Source organism: Cyclopterus lumpus, chromosome 11, assembly GCF_009769545.1.
Source record: "Cyclopterus lumpus isolate fCycLum1 chromosome 11, fCycLum1.pri, whole genome shotgun sequence".
Taxonomy (NCBI): Eukaryota; Metazoa; Chordata; class Actinopteri; order Perciformes; family Cyclopteridae; genus Cyclopterus; species Cyclopterus lumpus.
In genome coordinates, this window is record NC_046976.1 from 22661985 (window position 1) to 22688772 (window position 26788).

Genomic DNA, 26788 nt, shown 5'->3' on the forward strand with positions numbered 1-26788 from the left:
TAAGCAGATAAACTAAAGGAGTTATTGAAACATGCACTGAGATATTGTGCAATATGTTTTTATCAATTGTGAGAATTTGCTGAAATATGGATCTCTGTCGGTCTTCTCCTGCTGTACCGTAACACCTCCAGTAGACGAGCAGCTGAACCCAGAGCTGACATCCCCCCCTCTGCAGTTAGCTGTTTGGAGCTGAGCATACCTCCAAATGTCATTTTGGGTCAGTGTGATTCATTGAGCGCCGTTGGTGCTAGCGCTACTAACGTTGCTCTCATAATTTAGGCTCCGCCCTGCTGGAAGCATCATACATTAACAGAACAATCTGAAAATAACAAAAACAACAGTAGGAAAGTGGGATGTTCCTTCATTAGTATGAACACACACTGTAGTTTATTTTCACTCAACAGAATGATGTGCGTTATTAACTCATTAATAAAACAAGTATTTCACTTTTTGTGTAAATGACAAAATTCTTTAAAGCACAGTTCTTAGTAACGTTCAGGTAGAACTCAGAATCAGAACCATTTATTGTATGTTGGACATACAAGGAATTTGTCTTGGCGGATGGTGCAGAACATTGGACAAGACAAATAAACATAGTGCAAGAAATATGAATATGTTCAATTTACAATACACTATGGAAGAATATACAATTTAAATAAAGTGCACAGGTATTGATAAACAATACTCTACACAAGTGAACTGTGAGTGTATGTGAAAGTGTATTTAAGTATGAACGGATGTGCAGGGGAGTGACCGGTAGGTAGGATTGTCCTGGGGTTGACAGAGTCAGTCAGTGGGGACCCGGGCTCTGTTCCTGAGGGTCAGTGGGGACCCGGGCTCTGTTCATGAGGGTCAGTGGGGACCAGGACTCTGTTCATGAGGGTCAGTGGGGACCCGGGCTCTGTTCATGAGGGTCAGTGGGGACCAGGACTCTGTTCATGAGGGTCAGTGGGGACCCGGGCTCTGTTCATGAGGGTCAGTGGGGACCCGGGCTCTGTTCATGAGGGTCTGTGGGGACCCGGGCTCTGTTCATGAGGGTCAGTGGGGACCCGGGCTCTGTTCATGAGGGTCAGTGGGGACCCGGGCTCTGTTCATGAGGGTCAGTGGGGACCCGGGCTCTGCTCATGAGGGTCAGTGGGGACCCGGGCTCTGTTCCTGAGGGTCAGTGGGGACCCGGGCTCTGTTCATGAGGGTCAGTGGGGACCCGGGCTCTGCTCATGAGGGTCAGTGGGGACCCGGGCTCTGCTCATGAAGTCTTCAAACAGAAACATGAAATTAAAGCTGCAACAATTCATCGATAAATAAATCAAATAAACAGCAACTATTTAAAAAATGGATGAGATGTTTAAATACGTGGATTCCAGCAAAAGATTCTTAAACTGAATCCCATTGTGACTCATTTTACAGACCAAACAAAGAATGAAAAATAGACCATGTGCCCCGTTTTTGTTAATGTACAATAAGTGTAAAGATATAAATATTTACAATATATGTTAAATATCTTTTTCTACTTCCAGTTGTTTGTAGTCAGTGACACTATGAACTTGAGGTTTCCTCCTGCTGATCTTGAGTCAGATATGAACCGCTCTCAGTCTCCCCTCCGATTTCAGTTGCCACGTGTTGCACCATGTGTCGCTTCATGTTTGAGACCTGCGTGAAGTTTTTAGCGCAAACGGAGCAGCTGAAGGGTTTCTCTCGGGTCTCCCCTGTGTGCTGTGTCATGTGCCGCTTCAGATTCCCTCCTTGTGTGAATCTGATGCCACAAACGGAGCAGCTGAAGGGTTTCTCTCCGGAATGCGTTCTCAGGTGTTTCTTCAGCGCTCCACTTGCAGTGAAGCCTTTAGCGCAAACAGAGCAACTAAACGGTTTCTCTCCTGTGTGAATTCTCATGTGAGCCTTCAAGTTGTGCTTGTGATTAAATCTGTTCCCACACTGACGGCAGCGAAACAGTTTCTCTCCCAGTTCCACCTCCGGGTTCTCCTCTGCTTGGCTCTCGTCGAGCTCGGACTGCTCGCTGCAACACTTGTGGCGTCTGAAACCCGACAGCCACGTGAACTTTTTGTCACAGATGCTGCAGCTGAACTGTTTCTCTCCTGTGTGGATGGCTGTGTGCTGAGTCATGTGAACCTTCTGTGTAAAACCTTTGGCACAAAACGGGCAGCTGAACGGTCTCTCCCCTGTGTGAAGTCTCTCATGAGTCTTCAGATTTACCATCCGACCAAATCTTTTCCCACACTGCGAGCAGCTGAATGGTTTCTCTCCGGTGTGGCTGGTCATGTGACCTAGAAGCGACCTCTTACAGACAAATGTTTTACCACAGTGAGAGCAGCTGAACGGTCTCTCTCCGGTGTGAATTCTCATGTGAGTCTGTAGATGTTCCTTTCGGCCAAATATTTTCTCGCAGTCAGAGCAACTGAAGACTTTCTTGCCGTTGTTACATCCTGCATCAGAGTTTAAACCTGACTGAGGTTTGCTGGTCTCCGTCCCGTCAACATCACTGAATTCATCCTTAAATTCAAAGTCTCCAGACTTGTCATCAGGATCTGGATCTGGGTTCCTGTCTGGTTCTAGATGTCTATCTGGGTTCCTGTCTGGTTCTAGATGTCTATCTGGGTTCCTGTCTGGTTCTAGATGTCTATCTGGGTTCCTGTCTGGTTCTGGTCCTCCACAGTCCTCTCCATCAGCTTCTGTTTCCATGTGTTCAGTTAGTCCTTGATGAAGATGTGAGGACTGAGCTTCCTCTTCATCATCTTCACTCTTCAGAGGAATTAATGAGAACCTGATACCAGCCTCCTCCAGACCTTGAAGCTGCTCTCCCTCCTGACTGGTCCAAGGTTTGTGACGCTGATAAGATTCGCTGGCACACTTGTGTCTCTTGAGCTGATAAAGCCAGGTGAATCTTTTGTCACACACTCGGCAGCTAAATCGGTTCTCCTTGGTGTGAACGGACATGTGTTGTGTCAGATGTCCTCCATGTTTAAAGTTTTTACCGCAAACGGAGCAGCCAAACGGTCTCTCTCCTGTGTGAATCCTCCTGTGTATGTTCAGATTGTCCTTGCGGCTGAATATCTTTCCACACTCGGAGCAGCTGAGCGATTTGTCCGTCCCTCTGCTGTCATCAGTGTGTCTCTGCTGAGAAGACGCAGCGACACACTGATGACTCTTGAGCTGAGTGTACCAGGTGAATCTTTCTTCACAGAAACGACAGCGGAAGTGTTTCTCTCCTGTGTGGACAGACATGTGATACGTCAGATTCACTTTTTGAGTAAAACTTTTACCGCAGAACGAGCAGCTGAATGGTTTCTCTCCTGTGTGCGTTCTCATGTGGATCTTCAGATGTGGGCTGCGGCCAAATACTTTGCCACATTCAGAGCAGCTGCATGTTTTCCTGACAGTTTTACTTCTCAGATCATCGACAGGCACTTCAATGATCTTAAGGGATTTTAAAACCGACTGAGGTTCTCTGTTCTCCGTCCGACCTTCACCACTAACTTCGGTCTTAAACTTTGAAGGATCCGAGTTCCATACTGGTTCCTCCTTACGGGTCCAGAGTTCCTCCTGTTCCTTTTTAATGTGTGGGGGCTCTGGGTCCTCCTGGTCCAGACTGGAGGTCCAGTTAAGCTGCTGAACCTCTTCTTTGTCCTCCAAGAGCTGCTGGATGTCTGCAGGAAACGGTAAAAACACATGTTATCTTTAAATTGACTGAATATCAGGAAAGTGAGTAAAAGAATTCCATCAGAACTTTACACAAATGTTTTAATGATGATGATGATGATGATGATGGAGAAAGCGGTCTGACATGTCTCCACCTGTAGAATGACCTTCAGGACCAACAGGATCACAATAGATGCACTGGAAGGTCCAGAGAGTCTCCTCCTTGGGAGGACTAACAATCTGTTTTCAGTCTTCAATGATTCATGCCGTCAGTTTAACAGTTTAAGGAAAGGTAGAACCACTTACAGATGAACTGGAACCTCCAAAAAGGAAACTAGAACCACTTACAGATGAACTGGAACCTCCAAAAAGGAAAACTATAACCACTTACAGATGAACTGGAACCTCCAAAAAGGAAACTAGAACCACTTACAGATGAACTGGAACCTCCAAAAAGGAAAACTAGAACCACTTACAGATGAACTGGAACCTCCAAAAAGGAAAACTAGAACCACTTACAGATGAACTGGAACCTCCAAAAAGGAAACTAGAACCACTTACAGATGAACTGGAACCTCCAAAAAGGAAAACTAGAACCACCTACAGATGAACTGGAACCTCCAAAAGCAAACAAGAACCACTTACAGATGAACTGGAACCTTCAAATGGAAAACTAGAACCACTTACAGATGAACTGGAACCTCCAAAAGAAAACAAGAACCACCTACAGATGAACTGGAACCACCTACAGATGAACTGGAACCTCCAAAAGCAAACAAGAACCACCTACAGATGAACTGGAACCTCCAAAAGCAAACAAGAACCACCTACAGATGAACTGGAACCTCCAAAAGAAAACTAGAACCACCTACAGATGAACTGGAACCTTCAAATGGAAAACTAGAACCACCAACAGATGAACTGGAACCTCCAAAAGAAAACTAGAACCACCTACAGATGAACTGGAACCTTCAAATGGAAAACTAGAACCACCAACAGATGAACTGGAACCCCTTAAAGGATAACTAGAACCACCTACATATGAACTGGAACCTTCAAATGGAAAACTAGAACCACCAACAGATGAACTGGAACCTCCAAAAAGGAAAACTAGAACCACCTACAGATGAACTGGAACCTCCAAAAAGGAAAACTAGAACCACTTACAGATGAACTGGAACCTCCAAAAAGGAAACTAGAACCACTTACAGATGAACTGGAACCTCCAAAAAGGGAAACTAGAACCACTTACAGATGAACTGGAACCTCCAAAAGCAAACAAGAACCACCTACAGATGAACTGGAACCTCCAAAAGATAACTAGAACCACCTACAGATGAACTGGAACCTTCAAATGGAAAACTAGAACCACCAACAGATGAACTGGAACCCCTTAAAGGATAACTAGAACCACCTACATATGAACTGGAACCTTCAAATGGAAAACTAGAACCTCCAACAGATGAACTGGAACCCCTTAAAGGATAACTAGAACCACCTACATATGAACTGGAACCTTCAAATGGAAAACTGGAACCACCTACGGAACCTCCTAAAGGAAAACTAGAACCACCTACAGATGAACCAGAACCTTCTACAGGAAAACTAGAACCACCTACGGAACCTCCTAAAAGGAAAACTAGGACCACCTACAGATGAACCAGAACCTCCTAAAGGAAAACTAGAACCACTTACAGATGAACCAGAACCTCCTAAAGGAAAACTAGAACCACCTACAGATGAACTGGAACCTCCAAAAGAAAACTAGAACCACCAACAGAACCTCCTAATGGAAAATGGGAACCACCTACGGAACCTCCTTAAGGATAACTAGAACCACCTACAGATGAACTGGAACCTTTGAGAAAACTACTTAAAAGACCAATGAATCAGTTCTCTAAAAAAAGAAGAGGCTCTTCAAAATAAACCCGGATTTATTCTCGGTGAAATAAACACATCATCTTCACTCTTCAGAGGAGTGAATGTGAACCTGATACCAGCCTCCTCCAGACCTTGAAGCTGCTCTCCCTCCTGACTGGTCCAGAGGTCCTTCTGGTCCTCTTTAATGTGTGGGGGGTCTGGGTCCTCCTGGTCCTCTTTAATGTGGGGGGGCTCTGGGTCCTCCTGTTCCTCTTTAATGTGTGGGGGCTCTGGGTCCTCCTGGTCCTCTTTAATGTGTGGGGGCTCTGGGTCCTCCTGGTCCTCTTTAATGTGTGGGGGCTCTGGGTCCTCCTGGTCCTCTTTAATGTGTGGGGGCTCTAGGTCCTCCTGGTCCTCTTTAATGTGTGGGGGCTCTGGGTACTCCTGTTCCTCTTTAATGTGTGGGGGCTCTGGGTCCTCCTGGTCCTCTTTAATGTGGGGGGGCTCTGGGTCCTCCTGGTCCAGACTGGAGCTCCAGTCCTGCTGCTGAACCTCTTCTTTAACCACCAACAGCTGCTGGACGTCTGCAGGAAACACACATTAAGGAAAAAACAGGAGTTTATGTTCAAGTCAAGCCTGAAAAGGTGTATCTAAATTGTGTTTATACACAAGAAGCCATTTATGTAAACAAGAAGCCATTTATGTACACGAGGAGACGTCTATGTACACGAGCAGTTTATATAGACGAGGAGTTGTTTATGTAAACGAGGAGTTGTTTATGTACACGAGCAGTTTATATAGACGAGGAGTTGTTTATGTCAACGAGGAGACGTTTATGTAAACGAGGAGACGTTTATGTAAACTAGGAGACGTTTATGTCAACGAGGAGACGTTTATGTAAACTAGGAGATGTTTATGTACACGAGGAGACGTTTATGTAAACGAGGAGACGTTTATGTACACGAGGAGACGTTTATGTAAACGAGCAGTTTATATAGACGAGGAGTTGTTTATGTAAACGAGGAGTTGTTTATGTAAACGAGGAGACGTTTATGTAAACAAGGAGATGTTTATATCAACGAGGAGACGTTTATGTAAACGAGGAGACGTTTATGTACACGAGGAGACGTTTATGTACACGAGGAGACGTTTATGTAAACGAGGAGACGTTTATGTACACGAGGAGACGTTTATGTAAACGAGGAGACGTTTATGTACACGAGGAGACGTTTAAGTACACGGGGAGACGTTTATGTCCACGAGGAGACGTTTATGTAAACTAGGAGATGTTTATGTACACGAGGAGACGTTTATGTAAACGAGGAGACGTTTATGTACACGAGGAGACGTTTATGTAAACGAGGAGACGTTTATGTAAACGAGGAGACGTTTATGTCCACGAGGAGATGTTTATGTAAACGAGGAGATGTTGATGTCCACGAGGAGATGTTTATGTAAACGAGGAGATGTTTATGTCCACGAGGAGATGTTGATGTCCACGAGGAGATGTTTATGTCCACGAGGAGATGATTATGTAAACTAGGAGCCGTTTATGTAAACTAGGAGCTGATTATGTACACAAGGAGACGTTTATGTACACGAGGAGATGTTTATGTACACGAGGAGACGTTTATGTACACAAGGAGACGTTTATGTAAACTAGGAGATGTTTATGTCCACGAGGAGATGTTTATGTAAACTAGGAGCCGTTTATGTCCACGAGGAGATGTTGATGTCCACGAGGAGATGTTTATGTCCACGAGGAGATGTTTATGTCCACGAGGAGACGTTTATGTCCACGAGGAGATGATTATGTCCACGAGGAGATGTTGATGTCCACGAGGAGACGTTTATGTAAACTAGGAGCCGTTTATGTAAACTAGGAGCTGATTATGTACACAAGGAGGCGTTTATGTACACAAGGAGACGTTTACGAAGAACTGTTTAAGTACAGGCTCCTCGTCTGTGTGACGCACACAAAATGTATGGTAACATTGTTGTTTATTTATTGAAGATATGAATGAACACATTTCTGTGATGTGTAGTAACAACGGTGCCCAGTAGGTGACAAAATGACTCCTCGTTGACATAAACATCTCCTAGAAGGACATAAACGTCTCCTAGTTTACATACACATCTCCTCATGTACATAAACGTCTCCTAGTTTACATAAACGTCTCCTCGCTGACATAAACATCTCCTCGTGGACAAAACGTCTCCTTGTGGACATAAACGTCTCCTCGTGGACATAAATATCTCCTCATGTACATAAACGTCTCCTAGTTTACATAAACGTCTCCTCGCTGACATAAACGTCTCCTCTTGGACATAAACGTCTCCTAGTTTACATAAACGTCTCCTAGTTTACATAAACGTCTCCTCGTTTACATAAACATCTCCTAGTTTACATAAACGTCACCTCGTGGACATAAACGTCTCCTCGTTGACATAAACGTCTCCTCGTGGACATAAACGTCTCCTCGTGTACATAAACGTCTCCTCGTTTACATAAACATCTCCTAGTTTACATAAACGTCTCCTAGTTTACATAAACGTCTCCTCGCTGACATAAACGTCTCCTCGTTTACATAAACATCTCCTAGTTTACATAAACGTCTCATAGTTTACATAAACGTCTCCTCGTTTACATAAACATCTCCTAGTTTAAATAAACGTCTCCTCGTGGACATAAACGTCTCCTCGTTGACATAAACGTCTCCTCGTGGACATAAACGTCTCCTCGTTGACATAAACGTCTCCTCGTGTACATAAACGTCTCCTCGTGGACATAAACGTCTCCGCGTTTACATAAACGTCTCCTCGTGGACATAAACATCTCCTAGTTTACATAAACGTCACCTCGTTGACATAAACGTCTCCTCGTTGACATAAACATCTCCTCGTTGACATAAACGTCTCGTAGTTTACATAAACGTCTCCTCGTTTACATAAACATCTCCTCGTTGACATAAACGTATCCTAGTTTACATAAACGTCTCCTCGTTGACATAAACGTCTCCTCGTGGACATAAACGTCTCCTCGTTGACATAAACGCCTCCTCGTGGACATAAACATCTCCTCGTGGACATAAACGTCTCCTCGTTTACATAAACGTCTCCTCGTTTACATAAACGTCTCCTCGTGGACATAAACGTCTCCTCGTGGACATAAACGTCTCCTCGTGGACATAAACGTCTCCTAGTTTACATAAACGTCTCCTTGTGGACATAAACATCTCCTCGTGGACATAAACGTCTCCTCGTGGACATAAACATCTCCTTGTGTACATAAACGTCTCCTCGTGGACATAAACGTCTCCTAGTTTACATAAACGTCTCCTCGTGGACATAAACGTCTCCTCGTGGACATAAACATCTCCTTGTGTACATAAACGTCTCCTCGTGGACATAAACGTCTCCTTGTTTACATAAACGTCTCCTCGTGGACATAAACGTCTCCTTGTGTACATAAACGTCTCCTCGTGGACATAAACGTCTCCTTGTTTACATAAACGTCTCCTCGTGGACATAAACGTCTCCTCGTGTATATAAACGTCTCCTCGTGGACATAAACGTCTCCTCGTTTACATAAACGTCTCCTCGTGGACATAAACGTCTCCTTGTGTACAAAAACGTCTCCTCGTGGACATAAACGTCTCCTTGTTTACATAAACGTCTCCTTGTGTACATAAACGTCTCCTCGTGGACATAAACGTCTCCTTGTTTACATAAACGTCTCCTCGTGGACATAAACGTCTCCTTGTGTACATAAACGTCTCCTCGTGGACATAAACTTCTCCTTGTGTACATAAACGTCTCCTCGTGGACATAAACGTCTCCTCGTGGACATAAACATCTCCTTGTGTACATAAACGTCTCCTCGTGGACATAAACGTCTCCTCGTGGACATAAACGTCTCCTCGTGGACATAAACATCTCCTCGTGGACATAAACGTCTCCTTGTTTACATAAACGTCTCCTCGTGGACATAAACGTCTCCTCGTGGACATAAACATCTCCTTGTTTACATAAACGTCTCCTCGTGGACATAAACGTCTCCTTGTTTACATAAACGTCTCCTTGTTTACATAAACGTCTCCTCGTGTACATAAACGTCTCCTCGTGTACATAAACGTCTCCTCGTGGACATAAACGTCTCCTCGTTTACATAAACGTCTCCTCGTGTACATAAACGTCTCCTCGTGGACATAAACGTCTCCTTGTTTACATAAACGTCTCCTCGTGGACATAAACGTCTCCTCGTGGACATAAACGTCTCCTTGTTTACATAAACGTCTCCTTGTTTACATAAACATCTCCTCGTGGACATAAACGTCTCCTTGTTTACATAAACGTCTCCTCGTGGACATAAACGTCTCCTTGTTTACATAAACGTCTCCTCGTGGACATAAACGTCTCCTCGTGGACATAAACATCTCCTCGTGGACATAAACGTCTCCTTGTTTACATAAACATCTCCTCGTGGACATAAACGTCTCCTTGTTTACATAAACGTCTCCTCGTGGACATAAACGTCTCCTCGTGGACATAAACATCTCCTCGTGGACATAAACGTCTCCTTGTTTACATAAACGTCTCCTCGTGGACATAAACGTCTCCTCGTGGACATAAACGTCTCCTTGTTTACATAAACGTCTCCTCGTGGACATAAACGTCTCCTCGTGGACATAAACATCTCCTCGTGGACATAAACGTCTCCTTGTTTACATAAACGTCTCCTCGTGGACATAAACGTCTCCTCGTGGACATAAACGTCTCCTCGTGTACATAAACATCTCTTCGTTTACATAAACGTCTCCTTGTTTACATAAACGTCTCCTCGTGGACATAAACGTCTCCTCGTTTACATAAACGTCTCCTCGTTTACATAAACGTCTCCTCGTTTACATAAACGTCTCCTAGTTTACATAAACGTCTCCTCGTGGACATAAACATCTCCTCGTGGACATAAACGTCTCCTCGTTTACATAAACGTCTCCTCGTGGACATAAACTTCTCCTCGTTTACATAAACGTCTCCTCGTTTACATAAACTTCTCCTAGTGGACATAAACGTCTCCTCGTTTACATAAACGTCTCCTAGTTTACATAAACGTCTCCTCGTGGACATAAACGTCTCCTAGTTTACATAAACGTCTCCTCGTGTACATCAACGTCTCCCCGTGGACATAAACGTCTCCTCGTTTACATAAACGTCTCCTTGTGGACATAAACGTCTCCTCGTGGACATAAACGTCTCCTCGTTTACATAAACATCTCCTCGTGGACATAAACATCTCCTCGTGGACATAAACGTCTCCTTGTTTACATAAACGTCTCCTCGTGGACATAAACGTCTCCTCGTGGACATAAACGTCTCCTTGTTTACATAAACGTCTCCTCGTGGACATAAACGTCTCCTCGTGGACATAAACATCTCCTCGTGGACATAAACGTCTCCTTGTTTACATAAACGTCTCCTCGTGGACATAAACGTCTCCTCGTGGACATAAACGTCTCCTCGTGTACATAAACATCTCTTCGTTTACATAAACGTCTCCTCGTTTACATAAACGTCACCTCGTGTACATAAACGTCTCCTCGTGGACATAAACGTCTCCTTGTTTACATAAACGTCTCCTTGTTGACATAAACATCTCCTCGTGGACATAAACGTCTCCTTGTTTACATAAACGTCTCCTCGTGGACATAAACGTCTCCTTGTTGACATAAACATCTCCTCGTGGACATAAACGTCTCCTTGTTGACATAAACATCTCCTCGTGGACATAAACGTCTCCTAGTTTACATAAACGTATCCTAGTTTACATAAACGTCACCTCGTGTACATAAACGTCTCCTCGTGGACATAAACGTCTCCTCGTGGACATAAACGTCTCCTCGTTTACATAAACGTCTCCTCGTGGACATAAACGTCTCCTCGTGGACATAAACGTCTCCTCGTGTACATAAACGTCTCTTCGTTTACATAAACGTCTCCTCGTTTACATAAACGTCTCCTCGTGGACATAAACGTCTCCTCGTGGACATAAACGTCTCCTCGTTTACATAAACGTCTCCTCGTGGACATAAACGTCTCCTCGTTTACATAAACGTCTCCTAGTTTACATAAACGTCTCCTTGTGGACATAAACGTCTCCTCGTGGACATAAACGTCTCCTCGTTTACATAAACATCTCCTCGTGGACATAAACATCTCCTCGTGGACATAAACGTCTCCTCGTGGACATAAACGTCTCCTCGTTTACATAAACGTCTCCTCGTGGACATAAACGTCTCCTCGTTTACATAAACGTCACCTCGTGGACATAAACGTCTCCTCGTGGACATAAACGTCTCCTCGTTTACATAAACGTCTCCTCGTGGACATAAACGTCTCCTCGTGGACATAAACGTCTCCTCGTTTACATAAACGTCTCCTCGTTTACATAAACGTCACCTTGTGTACATAAACGTCTCCTCGTGGACATAAACGTCTCCTCGTGTACATAAACGTCTCCTTGTTTACATAAACGTCTCCTCGTGGACATAAACATCTCCTCGTGGACATAAACGTCTCCTTGTTTACATAAACGTCTCCTCGTGGACATAAACATCTCCTCGTGGACATAAACGTCTCCTTGTTTACATAAACGTCTCCTCGTGGACATAAACGTCTCCTCGTGGACATAAACGTCTCCTTGTTTACATAAACGTCTCCTCGTGGACATAAACGTCTCCTCGTGGACATAAACATCTCCTCGTGGACATAAACGTCTCCTCGTGGACATAAACGTCTCCTTGTTTACATAAACGTCTCCTCGTGGACATAAACGTCTCCTCGTGGACATAAACATCTCCTCGTGGACATAAACATCTCCTCGTGGACATAAACGTCTCCTTGTTTACATAAACGTCTCCTCGTGGACATAAACGTCTCCTCGTTTACATAAACGTCTCCTCGTTTACATAAACGTCTCCTCGTTTACATAAACGTCTCCTCGTTAACATAAACGTCTCCTCGTGGACATAAACATCTCCTCGTGGACATAAACGTCTCCTTGTTTACATAAACGTCTCCTCGTGGACATAAACGTCTCCTCGTGGACATAAACGTCTCCTCGTGGACATAAACGTCTCCTCGTGTACATAAACATCTCTTCGTTTACATAAACGTCTCCTTGTTTACATAAACGTCTCCTCGTGGACATAAACGTCTCCTCGTGGACATAAACGTCTCCTCGTTTACATAAACGTCTCCTCGTGGACATAAACGTCTCCTCGTTTACATAAACGTCTCCTAGTTTACATAAACATCTCCTCGTGGACATAAACGTCTCCTAGTTTACATAAACGTCTCCTCGTGTACATCAACGTCTCCTCGTGGACATAAACGTCTCCCCGTGGACATAAACGTCTCCTCGTTTACATAAACGTCTCCTCGTGGACATAAACGTCTCCTCGTTTAAATAAACATCTCCTCGTGGACATAAACGTCTCCTCGTGGACATAAACGTCTCCTAGTTTACATAAACGTCTCCTCGTGTACATCAACGTCTCCTCGTGGACATAAACGTCTCCCCGTGGACATAAACGTCTCCTCGTTTACATAAACGTCTCCTCGTGGACATAAACGTCTCCTCGTTTACATAAACGTCACCTCGTGGACATAAACGTCTCCTCGTGGACATAAACGTCTCCTCGTTTACATAAACGTCTCCTCGTGGACATAAACGTCTCCTCGTGGACATAAACGTCTCCTCGTTTACATAAACGTCTCCTCGTTTACATAAACGTCACCTCGTGTACATAAACGTCTCCTCGTGGACATAAACGTCTCCTTGTTTACATAAACGTCTCCTTGTTTACATAAACATCTCCTCGTGGACATAAACGTCTCCTTGTTTACATAAACGTCTCCTCGTGGACATAAACGTCTCCTTGTTTACATAAACGTCTCCTCGTGGACATAAACGTCTCCTCGTGGACATAAACATCTCCTCGTGGACATAAACGTCTCCTTGTTTACATAAACGTCTCCTCGTGGACATAAACATCTCCTCGTGGACATAAACGTCTCCTTGTTTACATAAACGTCTCCTCGTGGACATAAACGTCTCCTCTTGGACATAAACGTCTCCTCGTGGACATAAACGTCTCCTCTTGGACATAAACGTCTCCTCGCTGACATAAACATCTCCTCGTGGACATAAACGTCTCCTAGTTTACATAAACGTCTCCTAGTTTACATAAACGTCACCTCGTGTACATAAAAGTCTCCTCGTGGACATAAACGTCTCCTCGTGGACATAAACGTCTCCTCGTTTACATAAACGTCTCCTCGTGGACATAAACATCTCCTCGTGGACATAAACGTCTCCTCGTGGACATAAACGTCACCTCGTGTACATAAACGTCTCCTCGTGGACATAAACATCTCCTCGTTTACATAAACGTCTCCTCGTTTACATAAACATCTCCTCGTGTACATAAACGTCTCCTTGTTTACATAAACGTCTCCTCGTTTACATAAACGTCTCCTAGTTTACATAAACATCTCCTCGTGGACATAAACGTCTCCTAGTTTACATAAACGTCTCCTCGTGTACATCAACGTCTCCTCGTGGACATAAACGTCTCCCCGTGGACATAAACGTCTCCTCGTTTACATAAACGTCTCCTCGTGGACATAAACGTCTCCTCGTTTAAATAAACATCTCCTCGTGGACATAAACGTCTCCTCGTGGACATAAACGTCTCCTAGTTTACATAAACGTCTCCTCGTGTACATCAACGTCTCCTCGTGGACATAAACGTCTCCCCGTGGACATAAACGTCTCCTCGTTTACATAAACGTCTCCTCGTGGACATAAACGTCTCCTCGTTTACATAAACGTCACCTCGTGGACATAAACGTCTCCTCGTGGACATAAACGTCTCCTCGTTTACATAAACGTCTCCTCGTGGACATAAACGTCTCCTCGTGGACATAAACGTCTCCTCGTTTACATAAACGTCTCCTCGTTTACATAAACGTCACCTCGTGTACATAAACGTCTCCTCGTGGACATAAACGTCTCCTTGTTTACATAAACGTCTCCTTGTTTACATAAACATCTCCTCGTGGACATAAACGTCTCCTTGTTTACATAAACGTCTCCTCGTGGACATAAACGTCTCCTTGTTTACATAAACGTCTCCTCGTGGACATAAACGTCTCCTCGTGGACATAAACATCTCCTCGTGGACATAAACGTCTCCTTGTTTACATAAACGTCTCCTCGTGGACATAAACATCTCCTCGTGGACATAAACGTCTCCTTGTTTACATAAACGTCTCCTCGTGGACATAAACGTCTCCTCTTGGACATAAACGTCTCCTCGTGGACATAAACGTCTCCTCTTGGACATAAACGTCTCCTCGCTGACATAAACATCTCCTCGTGGACATAAACGTCTCCTAGTTTACATAAACGTCTCCTAGTTTACATAAACGTCACCTCGTGTACATAAAAGTCTCCTCGTGGACATAAACGTCTCCTCGTGGACATAAACGTCTCCTCGTTTACATAAACGTCTCCTCGTGGACATAAACATCTCCTCGTGGACATAAACGTCTCCTCGTGGACATAAACGTCACCTCGTGTACATAAACGTCTCCTCGTGGACATAAACATCTCCTCGTTTACATAAACGTCTCCTCGTTTACATAAACATCTCCTCGTGTACATAAACGTCTCCTCGTGGACATAAACGTCTCCTCGTGGACATAAACGTCTCCTCCTGGACATAAACGTCTCCTCGTGTACATAAACGTCTCCTCGTGGACATAAACGTCACCTCGTGGACATAAACGTCACCTCGTGGACATAAACGTCTCCTCGTTTACATAAACGTCTCCTCGTTTACATAAACGTCTCCTCGTGGACATAAACGTCTCCTCCTGGACATAAACGTCTCCTCGTTTACATAAACGTCTCCTCGTGGACATAAACGTCTCCTCGTGGACATAAACGTCTCCTCGTTTACATAAACGTCTCCTCGTGGACATAAACGTCTCCTCGTGGACATAAACGTCTCCTCGTTTACATAAACGTCTCCTCGTGGACATAAACGTCTCCTCGTTTACATAAACGTCTCCTCGTGGACATAAACGTCACCTCGTAGACATAAACGTCTCCTCGTTTACATAAACATCTCCTCGTGGACATAAACGTCACCTCGTGGACATAAACGTCTCCTCGTTTACATAAACGTCTCCTCGTGGACATAAACGTCTCCTCGTGGACATAAACGTCACCTCGTGGACATAAACGTCTCCTCGTTTACATAAACGTCTCCTCGTGGACATAAACGTCTCCTCGTGGACATAAACGTCTCCTCGTTTACATAAACGTCTCCTCGTGGACATAAACATCTCCTCGTGGACATAAACGTCTCCTTGTTTACATAAACGTCTCCTCGTGGACATAAACATCTCCTCGTGGACATAAACGTCTCCTTGTTTACATAAACGTCTCCTCGTGGACATAAACGTCTCCTCGTGGACATAAACGTCTCCTTGTTTACATAAACGTCTCCTCGTGGACATAAACGTCTCCTCGTGGACATAAACATCTCCTCGTGGACATAAACGTCTCCTCGTGGACATAAACGTCTCCTTGTTTACATAAACGTCTCCTCGTGGACATAAACGTCTCCTCGTGGACATAAACATCTCCTCGTGGACATAAACATCTCCTCGTGGACATAAACGTCTCCTTGTTTACATAAACGTCTCCTCGTGGACATAAACGTCTCCTCGTGGACATAAATGTCTCCTCGTGTACACAAACATCTCTTCGTTTACATAAACGTCTCCTTGTTTACAAAAACGTCTCCTCGTGGACATAAACGTCTCCTCGTTTACATAAACGTCTCCTCGTTTACATAAACGTCTCCTCGTGGACATAAACATCTCCTCGTGGACATAAACGTCTCCTTGTTTACATAAACGTCTCCTCGTGGACATAAACGTCTCCTCGTGGACATAAACGTCTCCTCGTGGACATAAACGTCTCCTCGTGTACATAAACATCTCTTCGTTTACATAAACGTCTCCTTGTTTACATAAACGTCTCCTCGTGGACATAAACGTCTCCTCGTGGACATAAACGTCTCCTCGTTTACATAAACGTCTCCTCGTGGACATAAACGTCTCCTCGTTTACATAAACGTCTCCTAGTTTACATAAACATCTCCTCGTGGACATAAACGTCTCCTAGTTTACATAAACGTCTCCTCGTGTACATCAACGTCTCCTCGTGGACATAAACGTCTCCCCGTGGACATAAACGTCTCCTCGTTTACATAAACGTCTCCTCGTGGACATAAACGTCTCCTCGTGGACATAAACGTCTCCTCGTGGACATAAACGTCTCCTAGTTTACATAAACGTCTCCTCGTGTACATCAACGTCTCCTCGTGGACATAAACGTCTCCCCGTGGACATAAACGTCTCCTCGTTTACATAAACGTCTCCTCGTGGACATAAACGTCTCCTCGTTTACATAAACGTCACCTCGTGGACATAAACGTCTCCTCGTGGACATAAACGTCTCCTCGTTTACATAAACGTCTCCTCGTGGACATAAACGTCTCCTCGTGGACATAAACGTCTCCTCGTTTACATAAACGTCTCCTCGTTTACATAAACGTCACCTCGTGTACATAAACGTCTCCTCGTGGACATAAACGTCTCCTTGTTTACATAAACGTCTCCTTGTTTACATAAACATCTCCTCGTGGACATAAACGTCTCCTTGTTTACATAAACGTCTCCTCGTGGACATAAACGTCTCCTTGTTTACATAAACGTCTCCTCGTGGACATAAACGTCTCCTCGTGGACATAAACATCTCCTCGTGGACATAAACGTCTCCTTGTTTACATAAACGTCTCCTCGTGGACATAAACATCTCCTCGTGGACATAAACGTCTCCTTGTTTACATAAACGTCTCCTCGTGGACATAAACGTCTCCTCTTGGACATAAACGTCTCCTCGTGGACATAAACGTCTCCTCTTGGACATAAACGTCTCCTCGCTGACATAAACATCTCCTCGTGGACATAAACGTCTCCTAGTTTACATAAACGTCTCCTAGTTTACATAAACGTCACCTCGTGTACATAAAAGTCTCCTCGTGGACATAAACGTCTCCTCGTGGACATAAACGTCTCCTCGTTTACATAAACGTCTCCTCGTGGACATAAACATCTCCTCGTGGACATAAACGTCTCCTCGTGGACATAAACGTCACCTCGTGTACATAAACGTCTCCTCGTGGACATAAACATCTCCTCGTTTACATAAACGTCTCCTCGTTTACATAAACATCTCCTCGTGTACATAAACGTCTCCTCGTGGACATAAACGTCTCCTCGTGGACATAAACGTCTCCTCGTGGACATAAACGTCTCCTCCTGGACATAAACGTCTCCTCGTGTACATAAACGTCTCCTCGTGGACATAAACGTCACCTCGTGGACATAAACGTCTCCTCGTTTACATAAACGTCTCCTCGTTTACATAAACGTCTCCTCGTGGACATAAACGTCTCCTCGTGGACATAAACGTCTCCTCGTTTACATAAACGTCTCCTCGTGGACATAAACGTCTCCTCGTGGACTTAAACGTCTCCTCGTTTACATAAACGTCTCCTCGTGGACATAAACGTCTCCTCGTGGACATAAACGTCTCCTCGTTTACATAAACGTCTCCTCGTGGACATAAACGTCTCCTCGTTTACATAAACGTCTCCTCGTGGACATAAACGTCACCTCGTGGACATAAACGTCTCCTCGTTTACATAAACATCTCCTCGTGGACATAAACGTCACCTCGTGGACATAAACGTCTCCTCGTTTACATAAACGTCTCCTCGTGGACATAAACGTCTCCTCGTGGACATAAACGTCACCTCGTGGACATAAACGTCTCCTCGTTTACATAAACGTCTCCTCGTGGACATAAACGTCTCCTCGTGGACATAAACGTCTCCTCGTTTACATAAACGTCTCCTCGTGGACATAAACGTCTCCTCGTGGACATAAACGTCTCCTCGTGGACATAAACATCTCCTCGTTTACATAAACGTCTCCTCGTGGACATAAACGTCTCCTCGTGGACATAAACGTCACCTCGTGGACATAAACGTCTCCTCGTTTACATAAACGTCTCCTCGTGGACATAAACGTCTCCTCGTGGACATAAACGTCACCTCGTGTACATAAACATCTCCTCGTGGACATAAACGTCACCTCGAGTACATAAACGTCTCCTCGTGGACATAAACATCTCCTCGTTTACATAAACGTCTCCTCGTGGACATAAACGTCACCTCGTGGACATAAACGTCTCCTCGTGGACATAAACGTCTCCTCGTGGACATAAACGTCACCTCGTTTACATAAACGTCTCCTCGTGGACATAAACGTCTCCTCGTGGACATAAACGTCACCTCGTTTACATAAACGTCTCCTCGTGGACATAAACGTCTCCTCGTTTACATAAACGTCTCCTCGTGTACATAAACGTCACTTCGTGGACATAAACGTCTCCTCGTGGACATAAACGTCTCCTCGTGGACATAAACGTCACCATTTACATAAACGTCTCCTCGTGTACATAAACGTCACCTCGTGGACATAAATGTCTCCTCGTGTACATAAACGTCTCCTCGTTTACATAAACGTCTCCTCGTGGACATAAACGTCACCTCGTGGACATAAACGTCACCTCGTGTACATAAACGTCTCCTCGTGTACATAAACGTCACCTCGTGGACATAAACGTCTCCTCGTGGACATAAACGTCACCTCGTTTACATAAACGTCTCCTCGTGTACATAAACGTCTCCTCGTGTACATAAACGTCTCCTCGTGGACATAAACATCTCCTCGTTTACATAAACGTGTCCTCGTGGACATAAACGTCTCCTCGTGGACATAAACGTCTCCTCGTGTACATAAACGTCACCTCGTGTACATAAACGTCACCTCGTGGACATAAACGTCTCCTCGTGGACATAAACGTCACCTCGTTTACATAAACGTCTCCTCGTGTACATAAACGTCTCCTCGTGTACATAAACGTCTCCTCGTTTACATAAACATCTCCTCGTGGACATAAACGTCTCCTCGTGGACATAAACGTCTCCTCGTTTACATAAATGTCTCCTCGTGGACATAAACGTCACCTCGTGGACATAAACGTCTCCTCGTTTACATAAACGTCTCCTCGTTTACATAAACGTCTCCTCGTTTACATAAACGTCTCCTTGTTTACATAAACGTCTCCTCGTGTACATAAACGTCTCCTTGTTTACATAAACGTCTCCTCGTGGACATAAACGTCTCCTTCTTTACATAATTGTCTCCTCGTGGACATAAACATCTCCTTGTGGACATAAACGTCTCCTCGTGTACATAAACGTCTCCTCGTGGACATAAACGTCTCCTCGTTTACATAAACGTCTCCTTGTGTACATAAACGTCTCCTAGTTTACATAAACGTCTCCTCGTGGACATAAACGTCTCCTCGTTTACATAAACGTCTCCTCGTGGACATAAACGTCTCCTCGTGGACATAAACGTCACCTCGTGTACATAAACATCTCCTCGTGGACATAAACGTCACCTCGAGTACATAAACGTCTCCTCGTGGACATAAACATCTCCTCGTTTACATAAACGTCTCCTCGTGTACATAAACGTCACCTCGTGGACATAAACGTCTCCTCGTGGACATAAACGTCTCCTCGTGGACATAAACGTCACCTCGTTTACATAAACGTCTCCTCGTGGACATAAACGTCTCCTCGTGGACATAAACGTCACCTCGTTTACATAAACGTCTCCTCGTGGACATAAACGTCTCCTCGTTTACATAAACGTCTCCTCGTGTACATAAACGTCACCTCGTGGACATAAACGTCTCCTCGTGGACATAAACGTCTCCTCGTGGACATAAACGTCACCATTTACATAAACGTCTGCTCGTGTACATAAACGTCACCTCGTGGACATAAACGTCTCCTCGTGTACATAAACGTCTCCTCGTTTACATAAACGTCTCCTCGTGGACATAAACGTCACCTCGTGGACATAAACGTCTCCTCGTTTACATAAACGTCTCCTCGTGGACATAAACGTCTCCTCGTGGACATAAACGTCTCCTCGTTTACATAAACGTCTCCTCGTGGACATAAACGTCACCTCGTGGACATAAACGTCACCTCGTGGACATAAACGTCTCCTCGTGGACATAAACGTCTCCTCGTTTACATAAACGTCTCCTCGTGGACATAAACGTCTCCTCGTGGACATAAACGTCTCCTCGTTTACATAAACGTCTCCTCGTGGACATAAACGTCTCCTCGTGGACATAAACGTCTCCTCGTTTACATAAACGTCTCCTCGTGGACATAAACGTCACCTCGTGGACATAAACGTCTCCCCGTGGACATAAACGTCTCCCCGTGGACATAAACATCTCCTCGTTTACATAAACGTCTCCTCGTGGACATAAACGTCTCCTCGTGGACATAAACGTCACCTCGTGTACATAAACGTCTCCTCGTGTACATAAACGTCACCTCGTGGACATAAACGTCTCCTCGTGGACATAAACGTCACCTCGTTTACATAAACGTCTCCTCGTGTACATAAACGTCTCCTCGTGTACATAAACGTCTCCTCGTGGACATAAACATCTCCTCGTTTACATAAACGTCTCCTCGTGTACATAAACGTCTCCTCGTTTACATAAACATCTCCTCGTTTACATAAACGTCTCCTCGTGGACATAAACGTCTCCTCGTGGACATAAACGTCTCCTCGTTTACATAAACGTCTCCTCGTGTACATAAACGTCTCCTCGTTTACATAAACGTCTCCTCGTTTACTTAAACGTCTCCTCGTGGACATAAACGTCTCCTCGTTTACATAAACGTCTCCTCGTTTACATAAACGTCTCCTCGTTTACATAAACGTCTCCTTGTTTACATAAACGTCTCCTCGTGTACATAAACGTCTCCTTGTTTACATAAACGTCTCCTCGTGGACATAAACGTCTCCTCGTGGACATAAACGTCTCCTTCTTTACATAATTGTCTCCTCGTGGACATAAACATCTCCTTGTGGACATAAACGTCTCCTCGTGTACATAAACGTCTCCTCGTGGACATAAACGTCTCCTCGTTTACATAAACGTCTCCTTGTGTACATAAACGTCTCCTAGTTTACATAAACGTCTCCTCGTGGACATAAACGTCTCCTCGTTTACATAAACGTCTCCTCGTGGACATAAACGTCTCCTTGTTTACATAAACGTCTCCTTGTTTACATAAACGTCTCCTCGTGGACATAAACGTCTCCTCGTTTACATAAACGTCTCCTCGTGGACATAAACGTCTCCTCGTTTACATAAACGTCTCCTCGTTTACATAAACGTCTCCTAGTTTACATAAACGTCTCCTCGTTTACATAAACATCTCCTCGTGCACATAAACATCTCCTCGTGGACATAAACGTCTCCTCTTGGACATAAACGTCTCCTCGTTTACATAAACGTCTCCTCGTGGACATAAACGTCTCCTCGTTTACATAAACGTCACCTCGTGTACATAAACGTCTCCTCGTGGACATAAACGTCTCCTCGTGGACATAAACGTCTCCTCGTGGACATAAACAACACCTCGTGGACATAACCGTCTCCTCGTGGACATAAACGTCTCCTCGTTTACATAAACGTCTCCTCGTGGACATAAACGTCTCCTCGTTTACATAAACGTCTCCTCGTGGACATAAACGTCACCTCGTTTACATAAACGTCTCCTCGTGGACATAAACGTCTCCTCGTTTACATAAACGTCACCTCGTGGACATAAACGTCTCCTCGTGGACATAACCGTCTCCTCGTGGACATAAACGTCTCCTCGTTTACATAAACGTCTCCTCGTGGACATAAACGTCTCCTCGTTTACATAAACGTCTCCTCGTGGACATAAACGTCTCCTCGTTTAAATAAACGTCTCCTCGTTTACATAAACATCTCCTCGTGGACATAAACGTCTCCTCGTGGACATAAACGTCTCCTCGTTTACATAAACGTCTCCTCGTGGACATAAACGTCACCTCGTTTACATAAACGTCTCCTCGTGGACATAAACGTCACCTCGTGGACATAAACGTCTCCTCGTGGACATAAACGTCTCCTCGTTTACATAAACGTCTCCTCCTGGACATAAACGTCTCCTCGTGGACATAAACGTCTCCTCGTGGACATAAACGTCTCCTCGTTTACATAAACGTCTCCTCGTGTACATAAACGTCTCCTCGTTTACATAAACGTCTCCTCGTTTACTTAAACGTCTCCTCGTGGACATAAACGTCTCCTCGTTTACATAAACGTCTCCTCGTTTACATAAACGTCTCCTCGTTTACATAAACGTCTCCTTGTTTACATAAACGTCTCCTCGTGTACATAAACGTCTCCTTGTTTACATAAACGTCTCCTCGTGGACATAAACGTCTCCTCGTGGACATAAACGTCTCCTTCTTTACATAATTGTCTCCTCGTGGACATAAACATCTCCTTGTGGACATAAACGTCTCCTCGTGTACATAAACGTCTCCTCGTGGACATAAACGTCTCCTTGTGTACATAAACGTCTCCTAGTTTACATAAACGTCTCCTCGTGGACATAAACGTCTCCTCGTTTACATAAACGTCTCCTCGTGGACATAAACGTCTCCTTGTTTACATAAACGTCTCCTTGTTTACATAAACGTCTCCTCGTGGACATAAACGTCTCCTCGTTTACATAAACGTCTCCTCGTTTACATAAACGTCTCCTAGTTTACATAAACGTCTCCTAGTTTACATAAACGTCTCCTCGTTTACATAAACATCTCCTCGTGCACATAAACATCTCCTCGTGGACATAAACGTCTCCTCTTGGACATAAACGTCTCCTCGTTTACATAAACGTCTCCTCGTGGACATAAACGTCTCCTCGTTTACATAAACGTCACCTCGTGTACATAAACGTCTCCTCGTGGACATAAACGTCTCCTCGTGGACATAAACGTCTCCTCGTGGACATAAACAACACCTCGTGGACATAACCGTCTCCTCGTTTACATAAACGTCTCCTCGTGGACATAAACGTCTCCTCGTTTACATAAACGTCTCCTCGTGGACATAAACGTCTCCTCGTGGACATAAACGTCTCCTCGTTTACATAAACGTCTCCTCGAGGACATAAACGTCTCCTCGTTTACATAAACGTCTCCTCGTGGACATAAACGTCACCTCGTTTACATAAACGTCTCCTCGTGGACATAAACGTCTCCTCGTTTACATAAACGTCACCTCGTGGACATAAACGTCTCCTCGTGGACATAACCGTCTCCTCGTGGACATAAACGTCTCCTCGTTTACATAAACGTCTCCTCGTGGACATGAACGTCTCCTCGTTTACATAAACGTCTCCTCGTGGACATAAACGTCTCCTCGTTTAAATAAACGTCTCCTCGTTTACATAAACATCTCCTCGTGGACATAAACGTCTCCTCGTGGACATAAACGTCTCCTCGTTTACATAAACGTCTCCTCGTGGACATAAACGTCACCTCGTTTACATAAACGTCTCCTCGTGGACATAAACGTCACCTCGTGGACATAAACGTCTCCTCGTTTACATAAACGTCTCCTCCTGGACATAAACGTCTCCTCGTGGACATAAACGTCTCCTCGTGGACATAAACGTCACCTCGTGTAAATAAACGTCTCCTCGTGGACATAAACGTCTCCTCGTTTACATAAACGTCTCCTCGTGGACATAAACATCTCCTCGTTTACATAAACGTCTCCTCGTGTACATAAACGTCTCCTCGTGGACATAAACGTCTCCTCGTTTACATAAACGTCTCCTCGTTTACATAAACGTCTCCTCGTGGACATAAACATCTCCTCGTTTACATAAACGTCTCCTCGTGGACATAAACGTCTCCTCGTTTACATAAACGTCTCCTCGTGGACATAAACGTCTCCTCGTGGACATAAACGTCACCTCGTGTACATAAACGTCTCCTTGTGGACATAAACATCTCCTCGTTTACATAAACGTCTCCTCGTGGACATAAACGTCACCTCGTGGACATAAACGTCTCCTCGTGGACATAAACGTCTCCTCGTGGACATAAACAACACCTCGTGGACATAACCGTCTCCTCGTTTACATAAACGTCTCCTCGTGGACATAAACGTCTCCTCGTTTACATAAACGTCTCCTCGTGGACATAAACGTCTCCTCGTGGACATAAACGTCTCCTCGTTTACATAAACGTCTCCTCGTGGACATAAACGTCTCCTCGTTTACATAAACGTCTCCTCGTGGACATAAACGTCACCTCGTTTACATAAACGTCTCCTCGTGGACATAAACGTCTCCTCGTTTACATAAACGTCACCTCGTGGACATAAACGTCTCCTCGTGGACATAACCGTCTCCTCGTGGACATAAACGTCTCCTCGTTTACATAAACGTCTCCTCGTGGACATAAACGTCTCCTCGTTTACATAAACGTCTCCTCGTGGACATAAACGTCTCCTCGTTTAAATAAACGTCTCCTCGTTTACATAAACATCTCCTCGTGGACATAAACGTCTCCTCGTGGACATAAACGTCTCCTCGTTTACATAAACGTCTCCTCGTGGACATAAACGTCTCCTCGTTTACATAAACGTCTCCTCGTGGACATAAACGTCACCTCGTGGACATAAACGTCTCCTCGTTTACATAAACGTCTCCTCCTGGACATAAACGTCTCCTCGTGGACATAAACGTCTCCTCGTGGACATAAACGTCACCTCGTGTAAATAAACGTCTCCTCGTGGACATAAACGTCTCCTCGTTTACATAAACGTCTCCTCGTGGACATAAACATCTCCTCGTTTACATAAACGTCTCCTCGTGTACATAAACGTCTCCTCGTGGACATAAACGTCTCCTCGTTTACATAAACGTCTCCTCGTTTACATAAACGTCTCCTCGTGGACATAAACATCTCCTCGTTTACATAAACGTCTCCTCGTGGACATAAACGTCTCCTCGTTTACATAAACGTCTCCTCGTGGACATAAACGTCTCCTCGTGGACATAAACGTCACCTCGTGTACATAAACGTCTCCTTGTGGACATAAACATCTCCTCGTTTACATAAACGTCTCCTCGTGGACATAAACGTCACCTCGTGGACATAAACGTCTCCTCGTGGACATAAACGTCTCCTCGTGGACATAAACGTCACCTCGTTTACATAAACGTCTCCTCGTGGACATAAACGTCACCTCGTTTACATAAACGTCTCCTCGTGTACATAAACGTCACCTCGTGGACAAAAACGTCTCCTCGTGGACATAAACGTCTCCTCGTTTACATAAACGTCTCCTTGTTTACATAAACGTCTCTTTGTTTACATAAACATCTCCTCGTTTACATAAACATCTCCTCGTGGACATAAACGTCTCCTCGTGTACATAAACGTCTCCTCGTTTACATAAACGTCTCCTCGTGTACATAAACGTCTCCTCGTTTCATAAACGTCTCCTCGTTTACATAAACGTCTCCTCGTTTACATAAACGTCTCCTCGTTTACTTAAACGTCTCCTCGTGGACATAAACGTCTCCTTGTTTACATAAACGTCTCCTCGTTTACATAAACGTCTCCTCGTGTACATAAACGTCTCCTTGTTTACATAAACGTCTCCTCGTTTACTTAAACGTCTCCTCGTGGACATAAACGTCTCCTTGTTTACATAAACGTCTCCTTGTTTACTTAAACGTCTCCTCGTGGACATAAACGTCTCCTCGTTTACATAAACGTCTCCTCGTTTACATAAACGTCTCCTTGTTTACTTAAACGTCTCCTCGTGGACATAAACGTCTCCTTGTTTACATAAACGTCTCCTTGTTTACTTAAACGTCTCCTCGTGGACATAAACGTCTCCTCGTGGACATAAACAACACCTCGTGGACATAACCGTCTCCTCGTTTACATAAACGTCTCCTCGTGGACATAAACGTCTCCTCGTTTACATAAACGTCTCCTCGTGGACATAAACGTCTCCTCGTGGACATAAACGTCTCCTCGTTTACATAAACGTCTCCTCGTGGACATAAACGTCTCCTCGTTTACATAAACGTCTCCTCGTGGACATAAACGTCAC

At 44.5% G+C, this 26788-nt stretch overlaps 1 protein-coding gene across 1 annotated transcript in view; it reads right to left on the reverse strand.

Moving 5' to 3' along the window:
• Nucleotides 1–351: 351 nt before the first annotated feature.
• The window catches only part of LOC117739306 (zinc finger protein 2 homolog), a 42685-nt gene continuing 16248 nt past the window's right edge, over nt 352–26788 (reverse strand). Inside the window, exons 2-3 of the mRNA XM_034545632.1 lie at nt 5667–6098; nt 352–3662 (exon numbers count right to left, since the gene is read on the reverse strand). Of these exons, the coding sequence (XP_034401523.1) occupies nt 1537–3662; nt 5667–6098 (2558 nt within the window). The 3' untranslated portion in view covers nt 352–1536. The remainder of the gene's footprint in view (nt 3663–5666; nt 6099–26788) is intronic.